At 41.8% G+C, this 20,199-nt stretch overlaps 1 protein-coding gene across 10 annotated transcripts in view; it reads left to right on the top strand.

The window, feature by feature from the left end:
- The window catches only part of Liprin-gamma (liprin protein kazrin), a 131,613-nt gene that overhangs the window by 47,426 nt on the left and 63,988 nt on the right, over positions 1 to 20,199 (top strand). For 4 of the 10 annotated variants that reach the window (XM_067354975.1, XM_067354995.1, XM_067354994.1 and 1 more), the window contains exons 1-2: positions 941 to 1,648; positions 5,515 to 8,256. The exons of 4 other annotated variants lie outside the window; for them this stretch is intronic. In XM_067354975.1, the coding sequence (XP_067211076.1) occupies positions 8,148 to 8,256 (109 nt within the window). In that variant the 5' untranslated portion in view covers positions 941 to 1,648; positions 5,515 to 8,147. Of the gene's footprint in view, positions 1 to 940; positions 1,649 to 5,514; positions 8,257 to 19,135; positions 19,275 to 20,199 lie in introns of those variants that run through there. 2 more of the 10 variants (XM_067354977.1, XM_067354965.1) reach the window with 1 other exon arrangement.

The raw sequence follows: 20,199 nt of genomic DNA, 5'->3' as shown, positions 1-20,199 counted from the left end.
GGCCAGGTCGCTTTAATACCGAACATCTGCGCCTAAAAAGGGTGAAAGACATCACCATTTTATTAGAATTTATCATTGTGCCGTATAGTAGAAATTCTTTTGGCCCTCGCTTCTGAAAGCTTTCCGCGATTATTTTCCGAAACTTTCGCAAGTTTTCCACGTAAATTTCACCGTTTCCTGAAACTGTTGTATGATGCGTACCGTTAAATTTTGCAAAATAACGAGCGCTGCCTAGCGCAAAAGGACGAACGCAATTAACAAGGAACATAAATTCCTTGACAAAAAACATTTTGACTTTTATTCCTGTCGAGAGATATATTTTTTAAATTTACAGAATTTCTTTACATTTTGCTATTAAAAACAATTATTTATATACTATAAATATGCGTAAATATGTAATTAATAATTTAGAAAGTTTATGAACTATATATTACAACGAAATAGAGAGAGTTCGGAAAATTAAAGTTACATTTGTATTGAATGAAGAAATTGGCACTGCTGTAGCTGCAGCAAGCGTGCGAGAGATTGATTACTGTTGATGCTCTCATTACCGATCCTTATGCCATCTTTCTCTCGTCAAGCGATACTGCCTTTCGCGCAAATATCAGACGCCACGTGAAAATAAAGCGACAGATGAGCCATCCCGACAATTTCTTGTCGTCGCACGCGGCCGACCAAAACGCGGCGGAGTGTGTAATAGTAATAATAATAACGGCAAACAATGATGGCCTCGTGGGCAGAAGTTGTTCTTCCTGTTCAGACAGCAGACGCTCGGTCGAGCCCTGCGATCGAACCGCCGGGTGCGCTACCTCGAGGGCCCCTGAAACGAGGGGGTCTTGCCCCACCACGGGTCCCCGTGAAGGGCCCGTTGCTGCTCGCAGGTCGACAAGCGTCGTCCGTGCGGCCTGCCTGTTCTCGCATCCTCAGTCGGTTGTGAACCGGTGTCACGACCGGGCTGCGGGAACCGCTTCTTCATCGCATCGACTCGCATCCGCCACGACCTTCTTGCGTTAGTTTCCATTTAGGGGAAGATGTATCGTCGACTTGGTTCGGAGAAACCGGTATACGCGTGGTAGCTTTCGACGCGTCGAATCGACGTCTTTCGGAGTCGCTTTCCCGGCGAAACGAGGCTCCTCTACCGTCTTCGGCGTTTGCCTTTTACTCCGCTGCTACGCCGAGTAGAGGTGGACTCCGAAGAGATTTCACTACAATAACGCACGCAACGCCTGGCAATGAAACGCGACAGCCTCCGTCTGCTCCTCTCTCCAGCCAGCGACAGTTTTGCTGGAGATTCCGCAGCGGAGAGTGCTAAAAGCGGAGCAAGCGAGTGACGGGAAGCGCGTATCTCGGCGCGACGCTTGAAGTTCTAGAAGTGTATAGTGCTAAAGTGGAAGCAACGGTAAATCCGGTGTTGGTGCAGTTTGTGCGTCGCGCGGAATCGAGTTACTGCGAGATTGAAAAACCTGAAAACCGCGACGCCTCGATATCTGTCGTTGCGTTTCAATGTGGCAAATGTAAAAGTGCAGCCAGCGGTCGACCGTGATAAATGACGCGCCGGCATTGAGCGAGTATATCGTTGCGAAACTTTACAATTTATTTACACATCGAGAAAAATGCTATAGCCTGCTACTTTATATATCGATTATTGGTAGGGATTGACGAGATAAAATATTTACAAAGATAGTCGCGAGCGATATTTACGGCTTGTTCGAAACGCGACAGAAATAGTAACATTGTGTTCCTAATTTATTTCCCCTGATTTATACTCCTGATTTTAATATTATTTCTTTTGTATTTACTAATTTTTTTTTGTAGATTGCAATTGCAAAAGAATAGTGTAGTTTCTGACTATTTTCGAGATTTAAAATATTAATCATGATTTAAATCTTGAACGTGCTGCAAACGGTGCATTAAAGATGTTCGCGTCGTTATAAAAATGCGGCAGACTGTGCGGTAACATATTTCTATATAATGCGTTTCAAAGAGGATTTATAATGGAGAGAGAATTAAAAAGCGACGCAGTGCGATTCTGCAGTAACGATCGAGCGAGAAAAATACCCGCGGAGTAACAAATTTAAAGAGCGGCGAACGGACCGACGGGATTAAAAACATCATTGCCGCAGGTGCGTTTGCCGGTGCAACAGTAATGCGCGGTAATCGTCAGGCCGTCGTGTCTGTGCGCTGTATTTAAGTTAAACGCAGCCGCGATGCGCTGATATTACATCTAAAGAAATTAAATGACAAGGGTGCTGATTGATGAAAGAAAATAGGATGTAATCAATTTCATCGGAACTTAAAAATGCACCGTGAAATAATTATTTCTCTCTGTGAAAAGATTTAATTTATAGTCAAGTAAAATATTTTTATCTGCGACTTTCGTATCTCTTTTTGAACGTGCATGTAAAAATTTCCAATAATTAAATTCGATATTATCAAGGAACATCTGTACGATTTTTATAACGTTTTACGGTAAAGAGATCGCGTAATAATAATTTTCAGGAAATTTTACTGTTTCGTGTTTCAATTTTTCTACAAACATCTAGATTCGATAATTGATATTATTTTTCATTAACGGGGCGAATTTTAATGCACCGCTTTTGCCACGCTGCTTTATAAATGTTACAAATCTTATGAATTTATGAATCATGAATTTATTGATCATGTGACGCACAGCCGAGAGACGTGATGTGAGAGCTATGTGAGAAACTGTACGCATTATGCGGATGCAGTAGTAATGCGTTTCTCCTTTCGCGCCGTCTCTCACCTAAATTCGCATTCCTCGAGACAACGATCTGTGCGAAACGCAACGTTGTATACTGCCTAATGCATCGCTGTATAGCGCTGTATTGCGTTGTCCCACCGCTGCTACCTCTGCGCGTTGCATTTCGCCGGTGCAGCGGCGTAACGTCGCTGCGCCCGTCGTCTCGTTGCATCGGTAATGTGGCTGAACAAGCAGATTTAGCCCGGATGCTCCGCTCCGTCGGTGTTACATTCTACATATAGTTCCGCAGACTGCATCCAACTACAGAATTTCTTCCTCTCGCCATAGAGACAGCTAGAATTGGCAAAAGATAGACTGACAATGAGCTGTAATACAGACACATTTTGAATTTATTTTATTTATTTATTATTTTCGAGAGATTTCCTTTTCTCTCTATTTAGTTTCTATTGCCAGATTTGTAATCATATTAGCGATCAGAGACAAAATGGTAGATAATGGAAATTTATTTTGTGAAACCATATTTTCTTTCTCGTAAAAATTGTCAGAACGCGGAAGAAACTCACTTTACGCAGTAGTGAATTAAAATCAAAATTAAATAAACTTTTATTTCGGACTACAAAATATTCGGCCAGCGCTGCAATGTTAGCTTTTTCGCAACGGCGACATAAATTTGTGCTACTTCGTTGGCTCGCCCGCGACTATTCTCCAAATACAACGGTCCGCGGTCCACAATTATCTTTTTTCTAGGGATTTGTGTTTTCTTTTCTTTTTAGTATTTTTTATTCGGAGTGGTTATCTCCACGAGAATTCAATGGATAACGCGCTATTTCTTGGATTTGTAAATTTGCTTTCTCCATAGCGACTTACGAGCACGATGTGTACGAACATATGGAATATACAGTTTATGATGAACACTCTTTTTGAAGATCTGTAATTCTCTCTTTTTTTGGAATTTACTTCCACGTAGCGTTGCAGCGTCCAATAAATTCAAGCGCAGCACGTGACTTCATGTCTGTGGCGGTGTCATACATATTTCAGTACTGTACGAATAAACGCGAAAGCGAATAGATCACGTAGCTCCCGACATTCTATCCAAGTTCGAGGACGTTGAAAAAAAAAAGACTGAATTATTGCTCTCTCTTTCCTCTGCGATCCAAAAATAATATTACTCGTAGGTTTTTTCTTTTTTTTTATTTCTTTCTGGTGGTCGTCTTACTTTCTCGGTGCACTTCCGAGTCGAATCCACGAGGAAAGATTTCGTTTACCTCAGTCAATCCACATCCTCGCCGGTTCTACCTTTGCAAGGACTCGAGCGAGGTTTCTTTTTAACCGTCGTCATTTTATGTTTTATTGCTCATTCGCGAGCGTTTCCAATATCGACATCTGGCCGTTTCATCGTACCCGTGTACTTCTATCTTCTTTTCGTGAGAGAAAACTCGAGACAGGATGCATCCGTCATATTGTAATCACATGACGCCCGCTGTGCGCAGAACTGAGCAAAACCAAATCGATATATGCGAGATGCAGCTGCAAACGTCCTCGAAGCGCCATGCATAATTATTGGCAAGGAAATTAATGGAGAATTTCCATATAATTTAAATATTAGTTTATATCAAATTTTTATTTTATTAGTTATATTTCTTTTATGAAAATTTAATGATAAATTATTAAACATTTCGAGTTTTTTACAAGATAAGATAATGTTTGATAAGAAACATTCTTGAACGACACTTTTGACAACGTAAAATTCAGTTATGACGATTTCTTTTACTGTACATTCTTGAGTTTTGAGCGCAATTTTACCAACGCTGTAAGCATATTTTTCCGATAAATGTATTACAATATGTATTTCCCAGTTTATTCCACGCCCATTTTCACCTGAAAGGATCGCGGTAACAAGCCGAGATACTAAATCGCGTTCCCGCATCGCCGGTTCCGTTCGAGCGAATAATCAAGAACGAACCGAGCGGATGTCAGCAAATAATATTAGCGGGTCGGAGTCGTGTGTATGTATAGCACGGATATCTTTGTTCCCACTCGATTTGATTTGGTGCGTAAAATTGGCGCGATTCGAAGTGCAGCTCGTGTGCTATCGAGCAGTTTGTCGCGCTTATTCCAACCCATTCAGAAAGTTAATAATAAATTGAGATTAATTTCAAGCGCAATCTGGCTACAGATCTTATGGAACATAATTCGAGGATTATTTCATTGTAAGACAGAGATACATTCGTAAAAGTATTAGTGCGGCAATAAATCTCCAACTTTGTACAAACGCTCCGCAATCGTTCCGTCAAGTTTTCCAGTTACAGAGGATTACGGGCGAACTTTCTTTCAGCGCATTACTGCATTCTTAAGACTTGATTGAGGCAAAGCCCGGACAAGCGAGCGACATTAAACGAAAGATCGAGCGAACTTGGCTCATCTTTACTTCGGATTAACGAACTCGGTTTTTGCGAGTAATTGACTTTCGACAGTCGAACTTTCGACTAGAACCTATATCTTTCATCGCAAATTTGCCTGGCCGCAATCCAACGCATTATTACTAGAATTGCTAGCCTCCGCACCAAAGGAACAAAGTCTTCTCTCTGTCTGGCTTCACATGATCTCAATTTCTCTTTTTTTCGCAAACAAAGAATAACGGGAAAGATTTATTCTAAACATCTCGATTGCCATAATAACGTTCTTGCGAAATGATAATTCTTTGTCGCGAATGTGAATATAAATTTCGAACCGACAAATATCTATGCAATAATACAAAGGAAATAAATTATTAATTGTTAATATCTACGTAGAGAAATTATATGAACAACAAGACGATCGTTCCACTTGCGAATGAAATGACAATTGGACCGTTCATTCTGTGCTAATTAAGCGAGATCGACCTGCGTGGAATAATAGTCGGTGAAAGTGTTGTGACTGTAAATCGCGGCCGCATTGCCGCAGCGTGTCTGCCACGAATAACTACTGAGCGACGAACGAGCGGAAGTGGAAGCGTGATTGGACGGAGCGCGCCCCGCAGTTCGAAGCGCATTCGCGAGCGAAGCGTGGGAACATTTCTGCTCCGGATGAGTCGACCTACGGCGGAGTTCAAAACGGAGGAATGCTCACCGGCAAGTTCTTCCTCCAAGTTCATGTCTCTCTTCTTTATTTTCTTTTACATTTCTTCGTAGAGCGTCTCGTTACTGTTCGGATAGATTGTTGCCGGTTACGATTACATTCTTAAACGATTTCAATTTTTTGCGATCAAATGTGACAAATATTGAGTCTGTGGCAGAATCACCGTCTGTCGACTAATTGCGAAATGCAAAGCGAAATAAATGTATGGTCAAGTGGTGTAATTGAGATTATCAGTACATGCAATCACATAACGAGTTTTTAAGATAAAGTTAATAATAATGTTAAAGTTAAGAATATAGTAACAGCTGTTAATCTCATTATACATTATTTTATTTATCGACAAGACAACTCAATTGCCTCACTTGATTCTATAAACACGGCTTATTCGGAAGTCCATTCATAAGTTATTCGAAATCCGATAGCAGAATACACAAAGGGCTTGTTGCCACGCTTGTTTCCAAAGTCGCGGGAAATAAATCTTGCAAGCCATTGCAATTCGCTGTAAATTTTTGATAGCCTGTCTCGCTCGACAGCCATCAAATTGATATCGCACAGTCTCCTGAAAAAGGTGCACAAATTTTTTTTTATTGAAATTACAATAAAAATCTGCAGACAAATATTAATATTCACACGCCGATCTCGGTAAATAAACATGATCTCAGAATTTCATAGGGCGCTTTGCCGCGGGTAATTCGGCATACTGTTGCACCCCGGATGTTTGTAGCCGGCGACATTTCCATCCGAGCGTTGACGCATACCAGTTTCAATTTCGCGTAACCTGCTGTTTCGATAAACGCAGCGGCTGGCTGTGCTCGCAATCGTAGATTCCGATGTTCGGTCCCAATCTGTACGTCAGGCAATCGTGAAACCGACATCTCGTATACACGTATACGAAGCGCGCGCCCGCGGAAACGAGCCCGCGTCTGTATTTGCATATTATTTTGACGCGCAATAAATATTTATGAGAATTCGCAGCTGCACCGAGCGAACTCGTCTATCCGCGTTGCACACGCGACCGGCGCAAGATTGGTGTAATTTAGGCGGAATTCGATGTCGTATCGTGAGGGTGCGAGAACGTGCGCCGCGTGTTTACGGATTCGAGATCCCGCGGGAATATAAATGACACATATGCGCTCTATAAGTAATTGCGATAATGACGTGAGCGAAAGAAATGGGCGCCGGTTCCCGCTCTACTTAGCAGACAATAAATATGTATGAGAACGTCATTTGCGTGTATCGATCATTGTAGCCGCTCGACTGCGACCTGAAAGGGCTTTGCTAAGCATCACGATCAATCACGATCGCGTTAAGATGCAGATCGTCGAGGGTTACGTAAAGCCAGCGCGCGGTACGTGCAAAAGTCTTGCTAGGTTGTTCATAAAATTCTTTTCGCAATTTTATCAGTTGTTTTTAGCGTGAAAGGATTAGGATTGAAGTTCGAAACAATAAGTTGACTTTGGTGACGGCTTTGCATTGCATTAAATCGCCATATGGACGGCATCTGCGCGAAAGGGATAAATGAGAAATCTAAAAGCGTCTGTCTCGCACTGTTCTCTAATAATTTACACGCTTTCAGCTTTATCGAGCGCCGTTTTGCCGGGTCGTACTTGTCTATAGGGCTACGTCGAGCAGCAACGCAATAGACTTAAACCGATCGCGAAGAAACTGCGAGAGGAGACTTCTATGGAAAGCCTCGATAACGTGCGCTCCCCGTGCGCTCTCCCTCTCTCTCTCTCTCTCTCTCTCTCTCTCTTCGTACTTTTATTCGGCCTTGCTCGGGATTTAATCGAATCGGAGACGGAGAGGAGGTCTTAAACGCGCCTCCTCTCTCGTCGTTTATTCACCCGAATACCTTTAAGCCGGTTGCAGAGGCGTCTCTCTTTACGATGAAAGGAGAGCGCGCGGCGCGGCGGGACGCGACGAGTGCCTTAAATGGCGCGTTGTGCTTTTGCCCGTTTTCAATGCCGTCCGTCGCAAGAATGCACGTCGCGCAATTAGTCTGTATCGCCTTTTTCGCTCCCGTCAGTCGATCGGCAGCTAGTAAATCGGTTCCAGCAATTCAGCCATTATTTGCGCAATTAGATGTTCTGGCGTAACACGCGAAACAACGGCGTCTGAGCGACGGTCCTTTTCCAAGCAATCCTTTAACGAAGTTGTTGGGAGAGAAAGAACCTTTGTGCACCGTCGTGCCTTTCTTTTATATAACGATAATACGACGTTCGCGAAGAAACTATGCGTTTTTCATTCACGGCGCGGTTATCGTTTAGTGCGGGTTTTAGTGCGCGTTTTATTGCAGATTTTAGTGCAGATGCGGCCGTTTACGACGGCGCATGCCAGTGCCTCGAGTGAAGAAACTTATCTATTGGTATACCGGATTCGACATTTCCACAAAATACATTTCTTCCGAAGTATCAAAGGTACTTTTATTTCACTTTTCATTTTCTGAACAAATTAACCAAACTCTTATCCAACAAAATTTTATTATATATTTTAAGCATATTCTACTACATAAAATATTCTAAATACATAATAATCCGTAACATTTTCCTAAACAAGTTTCTTCATGAGATTGTAATCTAAGAGGAATGATAACGTAATCTTATCGTCGAATATAATTTACTGTGGCGAAGCACATTATATATATTCCATCATACATTATATTGTACATATTAAATACACGAATAATTTATTTCTGCCAACTTTTAATTGGCATAAAATACGACGTGGCAGCACGCGACGGAATTATATAGCGCGGCGATGCATCAGTCGCGATCAAACTGCATAAAGAGCCGCCCTTCGGAGGCGCGCTCTCATGTTGCATCTCTGCGCGCATCTCGAATGAGAACCGACGGTGCGGTTAGACGGATGTTCCGTTTGAGAGCGATGCACTCTATTCTTGTCCGCCCAATAACCGGCCTTCCTACTATATAAGCCACGGCAAGATATACAGGGTGTCCGCTAACATATGTCCACCGCCTACATCGGCGTGATTCTCGTCTGCATAAATATATCGCTGGCGCGGTACAATGTCGCGGCTTTCGTTTTACCGCCACGACTCCTTCATAACGCAGCAATATGCTTGATATGTCGTATTATCAGTCGCGTCGCGGCATCGTGCGTCGCGACGTCTTGCATATCTATCGAAACGTCAGATTCGACAACCTCCTTACGACGACTTGTCGAAATTTTGATATATTTATACGTCTATAATCTGATATTTGTGCAGAATTTTATATAGAGTGGAATTTCTAATCTTTTATTTACTGACATATTTATTTGATCTGTGTATAATGTGTAGAGCAAACCTATGATGGTTGCGAAAAGAGGAATTTTCTTTTATATCGCGCAGATCGGCGTGCAGACGCGCGATGAATAACGAAGCCGCTTTATAACGAAGACCGTATCGTGCATCGTATGCATCGCTTCCTGCAATCACACCACTGCATTTGATCGCGGTTTGACTATTGCGTGAAAGAGTCGTAATATTTGGTTCCGCGATTTATACGTATCGGAAGTGCTACGTATCGTGCCTCGTTCGATTAAGCGCTAACTAGTCGCGTCTGTTTGCGATCGTTTGACTTATCGCTCGAGGCGCAGCATCGAGCGTAGCGTAACTACAGCTCGTTTGTATTTTTTTACGTGCGCGCATAGCTTAATGCTAGCGTTATGCGATTACAGAAATCAATTTTACAAATTATACCTATCTATCTGCGATAAGAGAATCAGTAAGACATCACTTTACAAGATAATTGGAGAATAGAAATTTAACTTTTTGTTAAACAAAGTCGTAAATATTATTTTGCAGATATGTAAATATAAAAATTACGGAAAATATCGCTTAACAATATAAACACAATTAGTGTTTTAAATAACATTCAATTTTTTTGACAAAATTTTTAATACAAAATTCTTTTGCGAAATTGTTATCACATTATTTACCTATAATGCATCACTGTTTATTATTCCGGAACTTTTCCTGGCCATTATCGCACAGGCTGGCACACAAGATACTCTATTCCAAAATGCATTAGCACAATTCAGGGCCAGTAATTTGTTTCCGATACCGCTTCGTGGACTTCGCACTTTTTCAGCGCATGTGCGACAGCGGATTGGATTCGCTCGAATAAAATCGGCGAGAGGCGATCGCTTTATCGATCGCGCGCCGTTGGACAGAAGGTTGTTTCGTGCGCGCGGTTCGATGCCGGGTATCGATGCCGCTCCGCAACCGATGGGATGCATCGGGGTCGATTAGCGTGACTCACCCTCCCCGTCGGTTGCACGAACGGCTCCGTCGCCGGCAATTAAGAAGCAATTTAGCGCGCCTCCTCGCGAACGAGCGAGCGAGCCTCTGGCGTGTACGAGCTTCGATAAAGTGTGTGTTGCGAACTATGCCTTCAACTTATGCTTATCCGTCGTCCGATGGGCGCGCGGTGCATCGTTGCTGCTTGAATTCCGCGTGCGTGCACGGCCACGGATTGCGTGCATCCGGCACGAACGGGGTTGCTCTAATTTGTGTTTCTCGTCGTTAGGGAAACGCATGTCGTGGATGAGTATTTAATCCCGGATGTGTAACATCAGATATCACGAATGCTATTCTAAAATTGTCGGATGTATCTTGTCAATCGTTTGCATTTTTAACCTTCTTGTTAACAGAACTTTTATTAAGATTTATCTGCTTACCAAAATGTTAAACATTGTAAAATTAACAATAGTTAGAAATGAGAGGCGAAAAGAGCCGTTACAAGGTGTTCGTGCATAAAATCAAATTATATTATGGATATGCCTATCACTAATACTAAATTATTGTAAAATTAGTAATCAGATTTTTTTTTTGTTAATTAAAAATCTATTTCCAGTTTGTCAAAGAATCTGTGACGAAAACAAGCGCGGTTGCTCCACGCGCACTGGATATAGATGGATTAGAGTTCTAGCTCTCGGATATTGTATGTATGTACATATTTATCAGGGCACTATGCCATGATAGAGCCTCCACTCCTCGGAGCAACATACTCCGCTATATGCATCGCTTCACGGTTCGCTCGGTTCGGACTATAACGTAGTTCCCTTTTTGCCAAGTGGAATTGCGATGTATCCAGTACCACTTGCGGGCAAATACTCGCGCTAATTCTCTTCCACGCCTTTGGTTTCATACTTTTTTTCCACTTTTGAATATTTTCTACAAAATTTCTACGTTATTTTGGGAAAATTTTAAACCCGCACATAAAATAAAGTTAAACATTTAGCGGTTAAATATGAAATATTTTGCTGTAAGTGGAAATTTGTTCGGAAGTCCTGTAATGAACTATTTAATTGCACATTTATTACGACCGCTTTATATTTGTCTAACGTGGAGGAGGTTGCGAGCGCCGTTGAAAATGCAGCGCGAACATTTCGCGTGTAACTTCCGTTATGGCCTAATTTCGCAGTTCTTACATAACGGGGCGCGCACGTAAGGGCGGCGCGGCTAATTCCACGCTGAGCACGGTCACATACACCGGCGAATAATACGATACACAGTTAACGCACGTCGCGCATATTACGTGTCGTATCATAGTACATACCTGCACCATGCATTATAAATCGTGCTTATTCGCCGCATTCTGCTCGAATAGAGTCCCCGTACCTGCCTGCTTCAACGCCACATAGTATACTGTGTTCCCGCACACGTAGCGCCGGCGTCCCTTTTTCCTAAGCTTCCACAGCGATATAACCATCCGCCGTGGTATAAATATTCATGGCACTAGCTCTATCCCCCATCGTCCACCCAGTTCTTTCTTCCGCTTCCTCTTTTCTACACGGTGTACCGTGCTGCTCTTAAGTGGGGCTACATTTGTTTGATAATGAAATCAACTCGTACTCATTTTGGAAAGGCTTTTGTCCCGGAATGAAGCCGGAATTGCTGCAAATTACAGCGTTCCAAAATATTACATTTCTTTATTTCTTTAAATGTCACATTATTTCACATTTCACGAACCTTGCATTGTCATTTGTTAAAAGAAAAGTGAGAAATTCAGGTTTATCATGTGCACGGTATATTTCACGGATGACTGTGAAACGCGCTGTACACCTGTTCTTCGTTCAATCTCTCCGCCTCTATCCGCTGTTCCGTTCTCGCTCTGATCTCATTTCACTACGGTGACCTATGCATACAGCCCTAGAGACTAGGAAGAGGAAGAGACACAGGGAGAAATAGGAGGGGAAAGAGAGAGACAGATAGACGAGGGAGAGAGACGGTAATTGGCTGCTCGTCACTAAACCAGCCACCGACGCAAAATAAATTTCCTCGCCGCTAACTAAATTTGAACATGGTCACCTATCTTCCCACGCGACGCCGCGCATCTACGGTAAAAGGGACGATTAACCTTGCTTGCGCAGGACGAAGGGAACTTTTGCCGACGTCGCGTTTTTCCGCGCCACTCGGTACGTGGCTCGCCACGACGGAATGTATTACGGTCATACGGTCGCTCGTGATTTCGCGGCCGCTCTGCTCTACCCTTCTTTTATTTATTCGCCGCTTCTGCATGCGCCCGTTCGCAGCTATCCCCGTCTGCTTATTTGGAGAGAGGGGCTGCGACAACAGAGACCTGCCCTCTGCAGCATCAATTGCTCATGCATTTTATCGCGAAACGTTATGCGCATGTATGTACCCAGCCATTTCGTGTCAATCTAATCGATTTTGTATAAATAATCAATGAGAGATGCAAAATTTTTAGGAAGTCTTTGAAATTTGATTCTACTGCCAAAATGTTTCAACACGGTTTCGTAAATTTGTTAACGATTTCGAAATGTTATGAAATAAACGTTCTGCATCAATTGTATATTCCGCGATATTCGTGATAACGAAAGGTGTGACTGTATCTATCTGTGATTAATCGCTGTCGCAATTGCTGGGAAATTTGCGGTGACACTTCGTTTGGAACGAAAATGTTTAGGCACCGTTTGCATTGTTGTATCGCCAGTCACGGATCGTCGATTCTTCCGGTCTGGCTTTCACCGTTAAGGTTCATCCTGAATGCTCCATCGTGCGAGACAGATTGTTCCAGTGTTCATTGTTCTTGGCTAACAAAAATCGAACAGGTCAATTAGGAACCGCGGCCTGCCAGCGGATTATGCGTCTTGAATAACAAGTATCGAATGTCAACACGATCTTTCGTTGACGCAACGATAATTTTCTATACAATTTACATACAATTGTATATACCATTATTTTATCTGTGTATAATTTATTTGTTTACGCTCATTACGTAATAGAAATATAAAACACGCAAGCAATTGAAGCGTGTTCGGTCGTCCAGCGGGTTTCGTGAAGCGAGAGTTACGAAAAGATAACAGCGTCTCTTTTAAAGGTAATAGCGTTCAAGTTTAAGATAACAAACTTTATCCGACGTTCCGGTTGAATTTCCTACTGAAGTCAAAACAATCTAACGATTTCATCAAACTTCGCTCGACTAGCTGGAACTTAATCACGATCGCGTCAACTATCACATTTGAGATCCGAGTAGTTGAACGTTGTTTACTTGATCTGCGATGTAGTGGCTACTTTATGCGGAGTATAAATATACTTGGGAAGAGAAAATAACATTTTAAAATGAATCTCGATAAATGAGAAAGCCACAAAATGCAGATTTATTCCAAGTTCATTAATACAAAATGAGCATAAAGCTCTACATTTACTGGATTAAAAATGTTTTTTGTTTTAATTTGTTGAAAATACAATATGTTGGCTGCAATTTGCATCGAATGCGTTTTGCAGTTAAAACGAAAATGTTACGCGTATTTACAGCGCGCGACATACCAGCGCTGCTAAATACGTCTGGAAAAGAAAATAGCGCGGAAAAAACGAGGCACGACGAAGAAGGGGGTGGGCAATTGCCGGGTGTACTCGCGCGGAGAAACTCGCCTTGACTGCCGCCTAATGCAACCGTAACGCAATAATTATGCGGTTGGGGGCGCACTAATTAAAGTAGGAGGCGGGAAAAAATAAAGAGCGTTTAGCTTTGGCGTCAGCGTTGACTGTAAGCCCGACCCGCTTGACGCGCTCCTTGCGCTTCTTCGAGCTTTCTGTCGCCCGGCCTTTGTGAACCCGTTCCCTTTTCCATTCCATTTAGATTAAAATCGCACATGGCCGTAAGGTATTCTCAGCTATAACTGCCGATGATATCGAGCTAATGACGAAGTTTACGGTAACGTCGGGTTAGAAGCGGAATAATGAAGAAGGGAGAAACGCTGAGATTACATTGATATTTATCTTGTTAAAATCGCATTACAGTCGATTAGTTCTCTTGCTGTAATTTTTCACATAAGTCAAGATTCTTCATATAGTTCGAGATTTGTTGAGCAGGTAATTATTAAATCAACTTTTCAACAGGTGAAAGATATTTCGAGACATTTTAACAAGTATTATATTTTAAATAATCTCGAAAAAATTAAAAGAAAATCTGTCAACAAAGTTTCGTGGAGAAGTTGGAAACTTTCCAACTGTGTGATACACGACTATCCGTATATAAATTTCGTTAAGCGGCCGACTTGTCGAGTCGCATCTACGCGACGCGTCGCTCAAAGTCTAAGAAAGTTTCGCCCGGATTTCGTACGACTACTCGCTGCAATACGAATGCTGCGGTAACAGGTAGACCCACGCACTTAGGTTTATGTCATAAATCCCGACGTTACGCTGAATGTGGCGAAGAGACAAGCCGGAAAGCGCGCCACAAAATCATTCGAAGCTGCATTGCGCTGTATCTCGCGAGAGATTTCCTTCCGCGCTAGAGGGAGGCTCGTTCTTCACTCCGGCAGGAATTATCATTCGTGCAGAACTCTCGACAGAGTTGAGGGAGAACTGCGATGCGTCTAAATTCCGTAATTTCCTTTCGTGCGAGGAAGATAGATACACCGAGCAACATCGCCTGGAGAAGAACGCGGTGGCGAAAACAAAATTTCGAAATGGGTTTCTCGGTAATTAGTTTCGCGAGATAACTATTCGCCCGAGTTTCTGAAGAGACGGTCGCGCTATCAAGAGTAAATTGAACGTGTTATAAAGCTGTCGAATCCTCGGGGAGGAAAAACACGCCAGAAATTGCGAATCAAACGTGGACTCGGCGCAAAACGCAACGAATGCGAAATAAGATGGGAGTGCATACTTTTTTCCACGAACGATGCGAAATTAGGCAGAACATTGGCCCACAAGATCCTCCTTGTCGATGTTATATTTAATTCATGTATCTCGTTATCTGAAAACGCGGAGACACTACAACGGCCGCATCGTAATTCGTATTTACGAGCTCAGACCGGTCGGCCCTTCGAGAGAAGCGCGATCGATCGCGGCGTACGGAGGAGAGAAACGGGGAATGTCGGTGACTTGGTCGTTTCCGTTGATATATCGACCACTGTCATGCCCTTTCCATTTATTTTACTTCGACGGCATTCGATGACCGGAATGAATTGTCTTCGCATAACTGGAATTATTCCGAGTAGATTCTGTTATATTAGGCAAAAGTCAGTATAGTCAAAATGGCTATAATTTTCCACACATATTTGTTCACTAATAACAATTCTCGAAACGTCGTTTACTTATACTTTTTATTTGCTTAATCAATCATTTGACAATCGAAGTTGACAAAATAAATCGCACGTCCAATTGAATTCTTAGTACGGAAACTACAATACTTTATGAAGAAAAGTAGACGAAACTCCGTCATTTCCCAAGTGACTGTTGCGCGGCTAAAAGGATCGTCAAATCGGCGGATGTCCATTTCGAAATTGGGCACCAGGGGGTCGTATGCCACAGCGAACTCCCCGAACAAACCTGACAATAACATTCGTTTCTAGGGTAGTCTGCAGTTACACACAAATTATTATCACGGTGAAACACAGCTGGGACGTTATCTTAATATCTGCGCGAGAAGGATAAGACGGGATTTAGGATAACGCTATAAATTGTTCTGGAAAATCCGTTTTGCTCTGTCGAACGCGTTGAATCCATTTTGGCTATTTGGTAGTTACTTTGTAGTTTTATGCAGTGATTTTTTTTTTAATTATACAATTTTATGTGAAAAATGACAACAAATAATGATAAATTGCTAAATTTCCTTTATCGAAAAGAATTTTCAATTTTATTTATTTTATTTTATTGTGTTTTATTTATTTCGTACATTTTATTTTATATTCTCCCGATTTTATTCCTATTTATATTCTTGGATCTGATAATTTTGGAAGCGATATTCTTATAGATGGTTTTATCCCCCAACTTCTGCAGGTCAAATTCTCTGCGGGATGTGGTCCAATTCATTCGCGAGTTATTGCTCTTGTTCAACTATGGTCGCTTTATTTCCCCTTTCGTCAGCGTGAAAGTGCTTACTCAGAAGTTTATTGATACGAATGAAACGAGAGAGCAATTTCTTTCCGCGGTCCGCGGTTCATTGTGAGTTTCGTTTCCATCACGTAATGCTCGCTCGAAGTTTATTAATGTAGCTAATCTGGATAGAATTACACGAGCTTCTCAGTTACAGAATCACGTTCTACAAGAATAGACCGATAGCAGAAAACAATCAGGATTGTTTACATAGTGTGTGGGATTTATTATTGGAAATATAGAAAATAACATTTACACTTATAACAAAATACATTGACATCTTTTTTCAAGCAATTAAATAATTTTGTAGAAAAAAATTTGATACTTTTTATAAATTATTTCTTGTAAATTTTTGGAAAATATGAAAAAATAAGGTTCGATTAGGTTTGACGATGCGGCGACGCAGCAATAATACATTCAGCGAAGCCAAAAGTTCTGCGGGTGTTACCGTCTTAAATCTCCACCAAGTTGAAAATCGCCGACAAAGATTTCCGCACGTAGCTCTACGGGACGCGAAAAGAAGGAATGGAAAAACGGCTATAGATCTCCCTTATGAGTTCTACTGTCGCGGTACATAAATCAGAGACCAACTCGCGCAACCCCGCAAGAATTTATCGAGTCTAAACGCCCACGTGATGCAATCCCTTGGCTGCTTTGTCGTCGAGACATAAATATACTGGAATAATAAAACATCCGATTTAATGCCGCGTGCAACATCCCGCACGCGATCCTTAATCCGCTAATCCACTGATTGGATTCATCACGGAAAAGCGAGTACATCTCTACTGCGATTGGTCAAACAAATAATGCATATCTCTCTTTTTCATTATCACTATTTGTTTATACGTCTGTATATTGAATACCCGTTTATTATAAAAAATTCCGTAAAATATTTTTGAGAAATACATTTTACCTCAAAACTGTTAAATATTGATGGAAAAAATTTCGGATATAAAGTGATATTTAGCGCTGAATGCGACGCTAAATAGCGGTATGAATGCGAAGCAATGAAACAAACGGAATTGTTTAACCATTTCGTTACGAGCTATCGCCATTGATCGCACTAAACGTGAAAGCGTATTCAATCGAGAGTGTGCGCCGAAATTGAAATAGCGAACATTTAATCGCTTTCTCGCAGCGGACACCAATTTATTCAAATTGAAGTGTTGCTATGCAAAAGTAATCTAAATCGCTAACAGAATCTGAATCCGCATCATAATTATAAACTACAAAATTTTTTAATACGATTCGTCCAAATAGCGAACGTCTAAATTATATATAATTTCGAGAACAATAAAATTATAATTAATAAATATAAATGCTACCGTATTAAATAACAAATAAAACCTTTGTGAAACATTAAATTTCTAAATGTGAGGCCGTTCCGCTCGGGCGCGCTCCATATATCTGTCGGATTATTTGTCACCGTGCGTTATTTGCTCGTATATGACGATCGTATCGCGTCGGATATTTCAGAAGCGGAAGGGTCGCGTATGGAACGACGGCAGTAAAGGTCGACATTTTTTTTCATCGAGTCTCCGACAATTCGCGCGCGCACATGATTTCTGACGCCGTGACGCGGCAAAGGACACGCGATAGATCTCTCTTTACAGCCGTACGAATGTCACAGTGCATAAATCAATGGTAACGTAGTTGAACACGGCGTGGATTTATCGGGCGCGTCTTTTCCCGTGCGTAATGATAAATTATGACGATCGAATGACGGCGGGTCCCGCGACGAGAGGGTGACGATGCGCGCGTGTATGCACAGGATGACGTGTAATAAAGGGTGCCGCGTCGTTTTCGGAAGGGTGTATTGAGCGGGCGGCGCGCGCTGTTATTATATGCTCGTCGTTTGCCCGCTAGTCGTCGTTACGGACTTTCCATATAATGGCGTCATCCCCGAGGCGCGCGAGTAACGAGCGGCCGTCATGCGCGCGGTGCTGCGTTACGTCAACATAAGCATGCGAGGTTTCCTATACGATAATGCATCTTTCTAGAGTGAGCGTTGATAAGTGAAGTTTGTAGGAAGAAGCCCTATATATCGGGTTTGCAGGAAGCAAAATATGTATAGGAATTTATTTGGTCGACCTTCCAAAGCAAGGATATCTTAATAATCAATCTTTTGAAATTATCCTGTGTTAAATGTAAACGATTGTTTGCAGAGGATAATAATATACGATTAAATGATGCAGCGCTGGCTTTCGCTTCTCTTGTGCATTGACATCGAATTCCTAGCGGCGTCCTTCTATCCGTAATCTTCCAACCAGTAATCAAGCAAGCTATATTTAATTAGAGAGAAACTTTAATCGCGGCACACTAATTAACGTCACTAAGAGCGTGGGTGGCACGGCTGCGCCGGCGGTTCATCAATAGTACTCGAGCTGTTTCAGCACGAGGCACTGGCATAAATTGACTTTTACGCGGCATCGGATGTGAGAGAGAAGCGTATAAATTGCATTAATTAGCATTGACGTATTCCTTACAACCTCACCATTATACTCGGTCGGCGGCGTGAAAACTGCGCGTATTATGCATTCGAAAAGCGCCAGCATTAAATTGGCGGTCTTACATTAATGCGCTAATTACGAAAGGCTAATGAGATTGTACAAAAGCACATCGAAGAGCCACAATTCGTACAACTTTCGATGCAAGAAAGGCGGAAAAGTCTGCTTGAGATATGAATCTGACTTTTGAAAAATTATTTTATCCATAAAGTTTATTTTTTTTTTTAATTTATTCTATTATCAGATTTCGTCGGAAATTTCGATATTAAATGTAACAAATTTAATAATAATTTGATCGACATAACGATATTTCATTCGATCGACTGACGTGTCAAGCTAAAAGATTCTGATATGGGACCGAACATCAAACTGCATCGAGCATTCAATAGCCGTCTCGATCGTTCTCTCTTACAGGAACATCTCGTATAATGTCAATTTCAGATACATCCACGGCAAATACAGTAAAGAATCGCTGATGGCAGAATGAGCACAGCCGTAGAAAACGGCGTGGACGCGTCGAAGCCGCGCGGTGGTGTTTTCTCGAGGGCATTTGCCAAGCGTGCGCAGCCCTTCGAGGAAGGTGAGTCCGATGACAGCTCCTGGTCACTCCTGGGCAGGTTGTGGTATTACACGGGATTCCCTGCTGGTGCTTGGGAAGATAAACATCGTACAGGGTTTCAAGTCTGACAACCGCCACGGTTTTGTCGGATATTCGAGGCACTTACGAGCTTATCTTGAAAATGGCAATCGAAATTTCAAAACAAAACGAACGCTACGCCGCACTTTAATTTATTAATTATTTTTTTTATTAATTACACGTTAATTGCTTCCGTTATATCGCTGTTAGCGTACACTATTATTTTTGTCGTCGCATTCTATTTTGAGAACGATCAGTCAATCAAAATTTCAAGCGAAACAAGCGCTGCGTCACATTCATTAATTGTTTTTATTAATTGTATGTTAATTGCATTTGTTATATTTATTTAATTGCGTCACATCGCTGTTGTCGTACGTATGCCATCACTTCTACCATCACATTTTATTGTTCCTCTGAAGTCACATGTATCTTGATAACGTGCTGCGACACTTTATATATGTATATGTATAAAATACATCATCCTACTATACTTTTACAGTCATGTATGAATCGCACGTGTCATAATGTCTACTTCGGTCTACTCATTCCTGCGACAAGCTCGATATATTCCCAGTTGCTGGTGCAATAGGCCATAAAGAATCTCGCTTTCACTGAGTAGACACTGTAATATCGGCACGAACATACATCAGGTTATTCCTTGTTGCTGCCGTTTGCTCCGGCCTCGATATATCTCGAATCGAGACGGCACGTATACATCGATCGGAAAGAAAAAGAAAGAACAAGCAACGCTTTGTTCAAGAACTTCAAAATTTCTCCAATTTACAGCGGCGATAGTGACATTGACATTCATTTTTGTTTTTTTTTTCAATTTTCGGACGACGGATGCGCAGCTTATGTAAAATAAATG

Source organism: Linepithema humile, chromosome 1, assembly GCF_040581485.1.
Source record: "Linepithema humile isolate Giens D197 chromosome 1, Lhum_UNIL_v1.0, whole genome shotgun sequence".
Taxonomy (NCBI): Eukaryota; Metazoa; Arthropoda; class Insecta; order Hymenoptera; family Formicidae; genus Linepithema; species Linepithema humile.
Note: the sequence above shows the minus strand (reverse complement) of the source record. Positions and strands in the feature narration are given on the sequence as shown.